Here is a 12592-nt window from a genome sequence, read left to right as displayed (position 1 = left end):
TCTGACAAAGAAATAAATGTTGGAGATGCTATACCCTTCAATAGGGTAACATATGTTTGTATGATTGTTCTCTAGTTCAACTAATAATTTTCAGATGATCAGATCATAAAGGGAAACACAGAATACTGGGCAAGGTTGAGTTGAACCATAGTGCAAAGAGCTCATAGGAATTCATCATGCGACGCAGTTAGATCGTAACGATGTCCTGTTACGATATACAGTAATAGCATGCAAGAGAACCAACTATCAATCATGCCAATAGAATATTGGCTCAGAAGGTGATTATTTATTGTTGCAGCAATAGTGAACCACTGGATATTCTCCAGTTATTTAGAATATCCACTGCAAAATTCTACAACACTTGATGGAGACCAGTGGGAGCTGTCAGCTATTGACCTAGATAGGATAATACGAGTCACTAAGGCACACTGAATATCCATTCAACTTTAACATCTCAATATTTAGAGATGCCAGCCTCCTACTTGTAATCAGTCTATCCTAGAAAGTGAAGTCGGCAAAATGGTGGCATCAATTCTGTTCCCTATGATTCTCTTCATCTGACTGAGAGCAGGGCCCCGTGATGGCATCAGCAAAGTATTCCTCAACTGAAAAGAAAAGATCAACATAGATAGCATCAGTGTTTCCTTTATCTTGGATGAAACTTCCTGAGAACATGAAATATCCTCCCTAAGATCTTTTTTCGAAACCACACCTGTCACCCTATGAAATTAGAAGATTGGCACGAGACAGATCTGCTAATTGCATGAAAAGATGAAATCAAAAAGAAATGATAGGTTCAGCTTACCTATATCTTCCTGTTCTGGAGAGTCAAGCAGGATGTCAGAGTCTGATGGTAGGAATGGAGAGCCAGTGTAGTTTCCCAGGGCCCCAAGATCTGCCATGGATCATGACTTAGATATTAATAGCAGCAGGAAAATAAAAAAGGTTTAAATAACAATTAGCAAGAAAATCATATTATTAGAACCAGAATGTCTCTTATAAAGTTTGCATTAGCCTCCAACTCAAGATACACAATCTCGGCATCGAACCTCGTACTGGTACCTTGTCTCTTATAAAGTTTTCCCTTTTATACAGAGTTGATCCCAACACCCAGTTAAATGAATTCCTACACCCATTCTGCCTTTTAAATTTTATGCTACCTTGAATTGATTAAAGTTAATCAGTAATATATTATGAAAGCAGCAAATGTACCTCCCAAATTTGCGAAATCTGCAGTCAGATCTGTCAGACTGAAATTCCAAAATTGTCCTAATGATCTGTGGGAATCCCTGGAGGATCCAACCCCACCATCTGGTCCTAGTTGCAACCCTCCTGTGTTCGCTACATCAGATGTGAAGTTCGGATCAAGTGCAGATACATCCATACCCATCCCTGATAACTCGGATGGAGTGAAAGGAAAATGATTGCCCGATGCCACTGATGCAGGACTCACAGCCATCTCTGACATGGATGACATAGCACTACATGGAGGAGCAGCAGGAGCTGCTTCAGGTGCACCACTGTCCATCACAATTCTCCAAAAAAATTCAAAAGAAGAATTTATTAGAAATGTCACCCTATGCAAAAGATATATTGAAATCAAATACAAGTCTATGATTAAACTTGAGTATAAATAAAATTGCAAAGATGACATTAAATTTAAATACCACTTACGAAATTATAAGAGCCATCAGAAGGCCCTATGATCTAGGGAAGAAAATGAGACCCTAAATCTACTAATATAGATGTTGTGTGTATAGAATAAAAAACCTATAACAGACCAGCTGATGACCGGGCAAGGATGTTAATCAAATGGATCTAGCCCATTATGAGCCACTTTAAAAAGACCAGAAGCTTTGTAAAATAATCATTTTTTTCAGTAGAGTTCTTTTGTCGTGGGAAGTATAGACATATACCAATGAAAGATACATATATTTCTTTATAAGCTAAGCTACATACTTGAAGAGAAAAGGTCAAGGACCGGCTTCCCTCTTCTAGCTTTTTGAAAGCTTAAGGTGTAAATGGATGATTGATATATTTTTGTTCTTCAGGAAAGGGTTTTGATCTGAACCTTTACAACAACAAAGGTTGTTCCCCAATTATAAAGAGGTCTAGAAAATTCCATCACAGTATCATAATAAAAATAAGTCTGGTCTGTGAGCCACATTCTATTTAATCATAAGAAAATGAGAAAATGCACTTACTCATTGCCAGAATTCATACGGATGGGATGAAAACTGCCTGGAGCAGGAATTCCATTAACTACATGACAGCTCGATGGTCCACAACCCATAGGATCAACATGAGGCTGGCCAGTAGTTGGCATTGGAGGTTGCTGAAAGACTGGGTACCCAATTGGTAAATTATTAACTGCACTGCGAATAGGTTGACATTGAATAAGAATGGTAACAGTGGGCAAACATATTTTTATGTTGGGACAATTGCTGAAAATAGCATAGATGCATAAACAATAAATTTACGAGTGCTTTTAAAGATAAGTGGAAAAGATAAATTGGATAGTTAAAATACTTTTTAAGTAACACTGGTGACCCTTTATCCCATGGGCAAACATTTTCATGAATTTTAACATAGTTTTGTGAAATTTAAAAAGAACAATTCATGTTACAATGTTCTCCAAGCTGATAGAAAAATAATCGAGTAGCTACAGTAACAGGAATATGAATACATTTTGTAGGCGACTATATGCAATCAAGTTGCCATAGTAATAGGAATATCAATGTGTGCCTGTATGTGGAAGCACACGTGTGTGGTGATTTCAAAGGTTATATATGCAATAAGATATTTTGTAGGGGCATATAAGCAAAAAATCCCAAAAAAAAATCAAGAATATTCATATTGATAGATGATTGAGCTCTTGTTATTATTATACAAATGTAAAATTTACAGAGTTGATGCAAATAAAAGAGAAATAGCAGATATTATACTGTGAGGACCTGCGTGGGCGTGTGTTTAGTCCTACATCGGTTATTCGATGGGTAAATTTTGGGTAAACCCAAATAATATCTTCCGGCTAGTCTTTTTGGGTGAGGTCCTGAGTTGTGACAAATGGTATCAGAGTTGTGACGAGGACGTTGAAGCTTAAACGGAGGAAGTATGTGAGGACCCGTGCAGGCATGAGTTTAGTCCCACTTCGGTTATTCACTGGATAGATCTTGGGTACTTATATAGGATCAAGAAACTCAAATAATACTTTTCGGCCGGCCATTTTGGGTGCGGTCCTAGGTTATTACAAATGGTATCAAAGCGGACCCAGCTCATAACCTATGTGGATTGGGGGACACTGCAGCACGGATCCATTGGCACTGACCACGAGCCGATCGTGGTGCTTATAATTAAATTTGAATGGATTTGAACTCTTAGCTCGACGAGGATGTCAGGGCTTAAATGGAGAGAGTATGTGAAGACTCGTGCGGGCGTGTGTTTAGTTCCATATTGCTAATTCGCTGGGTAAATTTTGGGTATTTATATATGATCAAAAATCCAAATAATACTTTCCGGCTAGACTTTTTGGGTGAGGTCCTGGGTTGTGACATATACAGATCATGATTACTTGATTTGTAATAAAATAGTATCTTATTATCAACAAATTCTAAGCCTGATAAAATTACCAAAAATGGAAGATACTCCACTGATCACTTCTAGCTTTCAAAATTTCATAGCAACCTCTATAATTAAGAGAAACAGTCATGCTCAAAAAAATAAGAGAAATTACCAGGCATAGGGTGCATCCCATTTTGCATTGGAGCCAGTGGAACCTTAGGTGGCACAGGGTATTTCATCAGATGGTACTGGTTCTCCAATAAATGATTGAACAAGATGATTTGTTTTTTCAGTTTAAGCCTTATATAGTAAGCTCTGAAAAACTCAGAGTTTTCTTCTTCCAGTTTCTGCCATACTGAAAAGAAAAGGGATATTAGACCAAAACAAGATGAATATTGTACTATCAAGTTGCATACCCCCCAATAAATAAATAAAATAAACTCTTTGAAGTGTTTCGGCATGCTTCAAGAACACATCTGACATGAATGCCCAAAAAGCAGACAATGGTAATTATTCATAAACACAAAATTTTATTATACACATGCAACCACACTTTCAAATGCTTTAAAATAAAGAATTTTAGATAGCATATAGTTGTCCAATCAGGGCAAACATCACAAGGAAAAAAAGTTTCCCATGATAAAAGACTTACCTAGTGTTGTAAAACCAGGTTCTATTCTAGCACGATTGGAGAGAGTCCTAACCACTTCCCCTTTGCTCATATACAATTGCAAACAGCGTTCTATCAAATTTTGGACCTGGAACCATGAGAGGTAACCACATAAATACAAAAAAAAGATACAGATTCATATGGGCTAACTTTTCAGGATTAGCTTTAGCAGATATGACAATATAACCAATTGAAACTTATCGTAAGCCATCTTACAAGTTCAATGTCTTCACGAGAAACCTTTCTGTTATCACTGCTTGCAATGGTTGCTGAACCTGAGTCCGCTCCAGGAGCATCTGTAGCGGAAGAGTTTTGCTGGTTACCTTGCACTTCGTGTGAAGCTTGCGACGATGGCTGTAATTCTGCCGTGCTCTGAGGATCCTGTAGAGACTGACTTTCATGTATCAAGGGGGCAAAATATGTAGATGGTAGAAGTAAAAAGACTGAATAAACGGAGCCATAATGTATCAAGAATAGTTATTGATTACTGGCAAAATTTAGCATGTATGCACCACAAGTACTGTTTGTATATGAAAAGTGACTTCATTACAGCACAACATCAAACTTCTTCTTGTAGTATAAGATATATTTTACAAAGAATAAGAACTGCCAGTGGCTTCAACCAGTTTCTGTTGATCATCTCACATCATTAAGGTCTGAGGAACAGACATGTTCCAATGCAAAATCATCTCACATAATTAAGGACTCCAAATTGCAATGACAATCAAACAAAAGAATGTAAATCTAGATTATAAATTTGAAGATCTAAGCTGAGAAAGACCACCATCCAAATTAACATCTTAGCCAACAGCCTCTCAAAAAACCGTGTTACTTTTGAATTGTTGTTCTTCAACCAGTATCAACGGACAAATGGGTGTGTTTATATAATACCTCGATATTTTTTTCTTGTTCCAGTTGTATTCATGAGTAGAGAGTAAAGTTTTATAGAAGTCAAGGAGTTTCTTCCAAATATTAAGTTCTTGAATTTCTGTAAGTAAACAATATGATAACTTTTTGTGCAGACTTAGTCCTGGCTAGAGGTAAAGATCTGATGCAGAAGGCAGGGATAGAGACAAGACTCCATTGTAAGCTCATTTTTCTTGTCATTAAAAAACTGCTAGGGAGGGATGATATGATTTACCAAAAACAAGAATTAACCAGTTTGATTGATTCTCCATAGCATACTATTATGTGCAACCTATAAAATTTTAAGTGCTAAAACATGAATGTATGCATGGAAGTTGTTTATCAAAGTGATTCAGGAAAAGGAGCATTCTGAAGTTGGACTTGTGGCAATTTTAAAAAGAGTAGTATTAAGGACTCAGATTTCTGCAAAAGTAGATTTTAAATTAGAGATGATTTACATAAATCCTGTTCAATTACTCACCATGGAAAAATGGTTGCTTGGTAAATATGGATGATGCAACAGACGTGACAATTGCTGCACTATACAGTGCAAGAAACATTCACACAGGCAGTAGACCTCACAACCACCTCACCTGTGAAGCCTTCATTTCATTTCATCACGTTAGTTTATCTAGGATCACCCAATGTACCAACGTGGAGATACTAAGCAATCTGTGATGCTGTAGGATATTTTTCAGAGTACTACATGCTCCATATTTATTGCAACTTTCTCCTGAAGAAAGAGGGGAAAAAATCAGTACCTGTATAAAAAATTAAATAAGCTGGTGCTTTGGTGGTTCAAACCAAATTGTGAAGACCAAAATTTATCACTCAACAAAACTTTCACAAATAGGTGTGGCCAGTGCATGAGGCTCCCATCACTATGAGACTTATGGAGGGTCAGATGTAATGCAGCGTTACCCTGCATGTGGAGAGGCTGTTTCTATGCCTCGAACCCATGACGCCTAAATCACAATGGAATAAACCTACCATTGCACCAAGGCACACCCTCTAACTCTCACGCATGCGGAAAAAAGAAACTAAAGAAATGAAAATCATCAAATTGAATATATTCAGAGAATCTTCATATGCATCAAGAATGCCAATACCAGGTAAAAGTAGCATAGAAAAGAAGACTAGACTGACAGTTCTGAATGAGAAGCCAAAATGAAGATGTAATTGATAACTGTGAGATGTTTCTTTATCATGCAGAACGGCAAAAGGCTGTCTAAATTACTGAACCCTTTGAAATGCTTCTAGTTGAGCTGCTCTTTTTCCAGTTGACATTTATGCAATAACGAATTACAGATGTTCCATAAATTTGTATTTTTATTTCTTGAATATTATTATTTTGCAAGTAGCATGTTTCCACTCAACTTATTTTCATTAGTTATATAGCTCAAGATATGCAAAATGCTACCTTTTGGTATAATTAATAATAGATGTTCCAATAAATAATGTGTTTTGTCTCTTGAACATTATTGCATTGCAAGAAACATATCGCCACTTAACGTAATATCACTATTTAAATAGCCTAAAATACAGATGTATATACACATAATAAATCTTATATGTATGGCCATGCAAAGAATCCCATTTTATGGACACGAGAGAAACAAATACTCTAGAAATCAACATGAACAACACATTATACAGGTTCAGTCAGTCTATATCAAGCCATGACTCATGATACAAAATGGTATTAACAAAAATATGCTTGATGGAAAAGGACCAAGACATTCAGGAGATATCACGGTTCAAGATTCAGAGAGGGTCTGCATCTAGATATTCAGGATGCTAGGAACTTTCCTAAGACTACTGTTGTAACCAAAAAACTCGTTAATCATTCATAGTCCTCCCTATGGCTGCTTCCCAGATCATTATTTCCAAGGTTCGCATGCTCTGTAATCACAGTAAGCTTCATGCACTGAGATTTTGATTGATTTGCATATATCTCATTCACTAGCATACTTGTCAGCATAATTAATACAACAAAAATCGAGGAGACTGGAACAAGTGGGCAGTTATATGAACAGGAGATAATGAGAACAAAAACACACTCAAAAAAGAAAAAAGCAGAAACATCTACGGTAAAATCTCTCGTTCAAAAAACACGATGCTGGAAACGTAAAATTTAACAATCTACATCTGAATACCAAAGTTCGCCGTACCAGTACCGGACCCAGTACCTGTGCCACACTAGCATAGTATCAGTACAGTATGGTACGGATTTTTTTTTGGCATAACGGTATCCGTACGAATACCGAACTGGTACAGTAGGCCCGGTACCATCTGATTCGGTATGGTACGGCATACCATGCTGAATACTGATGTAGTGATATAGGAGTCAAAGGATTATACTCAGCTCAATGCTTCACTATCCCAACCTATGAAAAACGCATCCTGTCCTCACCCTAGTAAGATTATTGAGTAATTTTTTAATTTGACGTAAAATTCTCAAATTTGCTCTTCTTCTTTCTCTTTATTCGTGGATAGACAAGGTCTCTCTCTGAAAAACCCCTGCTGGATGAAAAGAGAGTTGAGTTTTGCTAAGGAATATCACAGTGAAATATGAGAGACACGCTGAGGTTTGTGATGGACAAATCTTCATCTTTAGGAATTACAGATCTACAAGCAAAAAAATGTAGACGGTTAGATGGACAGGGCAACCTATTAAATAAAGAATGTTGAAAAAAATAGTGGGGCTAAAAACATCTAAAGATCTACAGAGAGTAGCATACTCCCTTGAAAATTACTAGTGTATACACACGGATGAAATTGCGGTAATCAATTACTAATCTTGATAACAGTGCTCAAAGTGTTACTGACTGAAGGACTTCAGCAAGCTACTCATCTACCTCTATCACAAGCTACTTACTTCCAGTACTGGGGAATTTTTTGTAATAGACACAATAGACTTCAAAACCCCAAAAGAGCATTAAAAGTCGGCAAACTGAGGCCTATAAAAATCAAAATAAAAGCCATCTACATCTCAAACTACGCGTGTCCAACTTTAGAAACTTCAGATGCACTCTCATATGTAAAGACAATCTTGTGAGGCCCAAACAATCAGATTCTGAATCCACCACAACTCTCTGGCCTTCTCTAAATCAAGAAAAAGAAAAGAACTTGAAATTATTAGTAGAAAAATGAAAAAAGTCGTCTAACCTCAACCCCATCCGTCGGGAAGGGCAAAAAAAAAAAAACGAAATCAAACGAAAAGGAGCGGAAGAAAGGGAAAAACAGGACAAAAATGTTGGTGCAAAACAATCAGCAAACATAAGCATCCTACCGCGAAACTCAAGGACAATCCCGTTCCCGATCATGCTAAAGATTTTCTCGAATCTAAGCTTACCATGGAGTCAATAGAAAGAGAGCGGAGAAGAAGAGACAAGTTTTCTAGGTTTTCTTAGGGCCAAACTCCACCCAGAGCCCTCTCTTCCTTTCCCTCTCCAACCGCGGAGAATGAACGGAAAGAGACGGACGAGAAGGAGAAAGGAGAAGAAAGAAGAGAGGAGGAGGAGGAGAGGAAAAACGCCCCTTCACCTCGGCAAGGCCGCTGACATTTATACACGCGACGATTTTATCATCTTATAGTAAGATTAGATTTTTTTTTTTTTTTTAACCAGCGAGGAGGTGGGCTTGGGCTTTGCGAACGCCGGAAGTGGTATGTATAGTAATAGTAGAAACAAGACAGTATATGACGGGTCGTGGCTTATCGGCTCGGCTCGGCTCGGCTCGGCTCGGGAACAGGAGAAGTTGGCTAGATTTTTGGAAGGGTGGTGGTGGTCATTAATAGTAACCGCGGTTTCGGCGTGAAAGGCCAGACGAGCTGGGTCGGATCGGAGCATCGCATTCTCCGGTTTGTCCAAATCTGGCGTCGGCGAGATCATGTTCATTTGTGGCCCAAAAACATTAGCAAAAAAATCTTGATGGAGAATTTCTGTTTTTTTGTGTACATATTGAGAATTTCTGTTTGAAGGTGGAAATTCTCAACTAGTTGGGATGCTAATCAATTGCTCCAATTTATACTAAAGTCACATAAAAATTAAACCAATTATCTTCTAGTGGGTTAACGTAGAGCCAAAAAAGGTTGGATCAGATTTTTGTACTTTAAAGACTACAAATTTCTTTTCATATTGATGCACAAACACACAAACACAGATATACAGCAGGTATGCTATCCAGCCAAGTTGAAACACAAAAACCCAATTGCTTGAAGTTCCAAAGTTCTTGAATAACTCCCCAAACTTCCTTAATTGATATAAAAACCAACTATATCACTTGTACAAATTTCGAAAAAGATTGTTGAGATGCATGGAATTGAAGCTGGAGAGAATCCAAACTTGTTTTAGTTTTTTTTGGAAATAGTATTTGTCCTCGAGGATTAAAAAAAAAAAACCGCAATAATCAACCAATCAATCAATCAATCAATCTCCCGGCAACACGACTGGGTTTCCAACTTTCCCATGGCTGTGATACGACGCACAACACATGCCGTCACAATCCTGCGCGATCATGATGCCACTTAATGGAAAGTTCGCACGAACAAATGAATCAGCTCGGTTCTCAGCTCTTCGCATTTTAGATATGTGGCTTCCAGTTTCCGGCCGGGTCCCTGTCTGCAGGAATTCTGTGTGCCCCATTGTAGTAGAACCGTCGCCGTGTTCGATCGACGCCCACTCGATCGTCGGCCTGAAAGGGATACATGGTTGCGAGGTGAAATAATTGAAAAGATCCACCACCTCCCCACCAAAACAGCGCTTATGTCCGCTTGCCAGCCACTTTTTCCGCCTGACGTTGATGCCCAACATCATTTCCGATTCAAGTTCCACACGAAGAAGTTCTTGTGGCCTACAAGGTGAGCTTACTGTTGACCACCCACAGATTGGGCGAAGACAAAGAAAGAGAGAGAAGCCCACAGATTTCAGGAGAGACAGAGTCCCAAAGAGCCCTTCAAAGGTGGCTGGAGACCTTTGCGAGGGCTCAAGAGGCCGGAAATAAGGTCATAGGAGAGGATTCGACGTGCGTTTCCTTGGTCAAATGGAGCAGATATTGGCGCTGGTGGAAAGCTGCAGGAGGGAGGGGCCCACGCGGCCGCGTGTACGTAGTGCCTGAGGGAGAGCCTTGGAGAGGGACAGGGAGTGGGATTTTGCCCTAATGGAGGGAATGAAGACGCCCATGGTTTTAGCAGCATTCTTCACGGAGATTGGAAGAAATTTCAAGAAGACAGGGAGTGATTGGAATTTGCTTTTGATACTGATTAAACAGTATACATGACAAATGGTGGATGATTGAGACTTTTGAGTTCGAGTTTGTCTGTTCCGCACGCAAAAGAATGATCGATCTTCTTCCACGAAATCGATCGTCGAGTTGCATCCCGCATACATCTTAAAGCACTTCAAACTCTTTCATTCATCTACCTGCGCAGATCTTGAAATGATAATTACATGATTCAATAGTTGATCCACACTAAAGAACCTAAAAGAAATGGGTGCTTTCTTATCTGTGTTGTAGTACGGAGCACTCCTAAGTGCTTCTAGTCATGATATTGTGTCTGCTACGTGCAATGTTGTGGAAGCTTTATAAGTCATATTATGCTCGATACTGTTATGAGATAACAGGACTCGTATTTCTTTCCATTGCACCAATATCATTTGGGACCGGAGAACAATGTTGGCAGTCACGTGTGGAGAACATTTTGGTGTGCACTCAAATATTTGATTCAAATGCTATCAATTAATCTCATCTACATAATAATGCATGAATTAAGTTATTCCATCTTCTCTTATTTTATTTTTTTATTCTGGATATTGATTGAATTCCCCCACTGTTATCACAGCTATCGAGAATTGCAATTGCCCGGGCATTATTGCATGAGTCCTATCCTCGTATCTTTTGCAGCCCTTGCCACTGTGGACTGTTGTCTTCCTTCGCTACCAAGATGATTCTTGAAAGTGCAGCTAATTATCCTCATCTTTGATTGTCGGCACATGCCTTCAAAAATTTAAGAAGTTATAGGATTATCAGCTAAATCAAATAGGCTAGTTATGTATCCACATATATTTACATTGTTGTTAATAATATTTATCCAGCACTCAAATAAGGGTTTTAATTACCTCCTGTGAAATAATTTCAACTTACAGAGATTTCTCTACTCTCTCTTTTATTTTTTCTTCTCTCTTTTACTTTTTCTTATTTTTCGTAACCTACCTCACTGTATAGCACTCAAACTTTGGCCGAATAAGAGTTATCATTAATTTAGGGATAAATGGATAAGTTAACAAAAAACTTTGGCTATATTTCAAGAATGAATGACATGTTGCTACTCTAGTCACCTAAAACTCACTCTCTTTAACCTTCTGTCGATATAGGATTTTGCTACATTGAAAAGTTAACAAAATATTATTCACATTCTAGGAAATATAACTTATTTTTTAATAGTTTATCATGGCTAGAAAACATATTTATTTTTATTTTGAGCGGTAAGGGAGGCAAAAAGCCCCCTAGAAATTTTTTATTAGAGAGAAAAAGATATTTACATAATGATAGAATGGAGGGAAGGATTAACGAACATTACAGCACAATGACTATATTTTCCCCAGAACAAAATTTTCATCCAATAGGAAAAACTTCAATCCTATTAAATAAAATAACATACTTGGCCTACAAAACAAAACAAAAAAAAGGAGGAAGCTGGAGGAATCATTAGGTAGAGATGACTTTGGTCAATAAAGCTAAATATAATTAAGTGTGCCGATGGCCTTTGAGCAGAGCATCCTCTCTCGGTAGGTTCCCAATATGAATATTATTTGAAGCTTTCCAAGAAGATTTTGAGGGGTTGGAGCTGATAAAAGCTTTGGAAACAGTCTGAGCAGAACAATTTTTTTTAACCTAATTGAAAGCACTTGTATTGCTACCAAAGGAGATCACCTTGAAGGTCAGACTTGCTTATAACAATTGGTTCTGAAAAGCAAAGTAGTGGAAAGATGACTTTGGGTTGCACAAGGATAACCGATCATTGAAGAAGTGAAGTCCCTTCAAAGCAATGACTGTATTTAAAGAGTGCTTATCGAGGAATATTCTAGCTTTTTGTTCCTTCCAGCATACCTAAGTTATAGCTGCAAAGAGCATGAGGATAATTGGTTGGGCCAATTTAGAAAAGGCCCTCTTTCTCAGTGCGAAACAAATATTTTCAAAAGAGAAATGAGGATGCGGAACACCAAGAGCCAAGCAAATTGTTTTCCATATGGATAAGAAGAAGTGACAAATTTGAGAATACGTAATCAATTGATTCTTGTCCATGACCACAGAGGGAAAACCTCCCATATGTCTTCCTATCTTTTTTCTTAGAAGATCTCTTGCATTCAGCCTCTTTTTCCAACATAACCATAAGAAATATTTGACCTTAAGTGGAGCACAAAGATTCCAAAGATCACCGGCGAACTTGCATTT

At 38.0% G+C, this 12592-nt stretch overlaps 1 protein-coding gene across 8 annotated transcripts; it reads right to left on the bottom strand.

Annotated features, from left to right (window-relative positions):
• Window positions 1-266: 266 nt before the first annotated feature.
• LOC103702959 (helicase with zinc finger protein) lies at window positions 267-8741 on the bottom strand. 8 transcript variants are annotated; one of them, XM_008785616.6, is made up of 9 exons: window positions 8493-8741; window positions 5619-5870; window positions 4448-4612; window positions 4214-4319; window positions 3734-3916; window positions 2205-2370; window positions 1213-1535; window positions 806-895; window positions 267-605 (listed from the first exon to the last, which is right to left on the bottom strand). In XM_008785616.6, exons 2-9 carry the CDS (start codon window positions 5619-5621, stop codon window positions 529-531), a joined length of 1113 nt encoding a protein of 370 aa, XP_008783838.3. In that variant the 5' UTR covers window positions 5622-5870; window positions 8493-8741; the 3' UTR covers window positions 267-528. The 8 variants fall into 8 exon arrangements, with proteins under 8 accessions (XP_008783838.3, XP_088578566.1, XP_088578568.1 ...); XM_088722440.2 differs by having other exon boundaries at window positions 1213-1520; window positions 8493-8701; XM_088722442.2 differs by having other exon boundaries at window positions 2205-2343; window positions 8493-8701.
• Window positions 8742-12592: the final 3851 nt, after the last annotated feature.

The sequence above is a fragment of the Phoenix dactylifera genome, chromosome 5, assembly GCF_051530095.1.
Source record: "Phoenix dactylifera cultivar Ajwa chromosome 5, Ajwa_hap1_PhDact_Kaust_v1.1, whole genome shotgun sequence".
NCBI lineage: Eukaryota > Viridiplantae > Streptophyta > Magnoliopsida > Arecales > Arecaceae > Phoenix > Phoenix dactylifera.
Note: the sequence above shows the minus strand (reverse complement) of the source record. Positions and strands in the feature narration are given on the sequence as shown.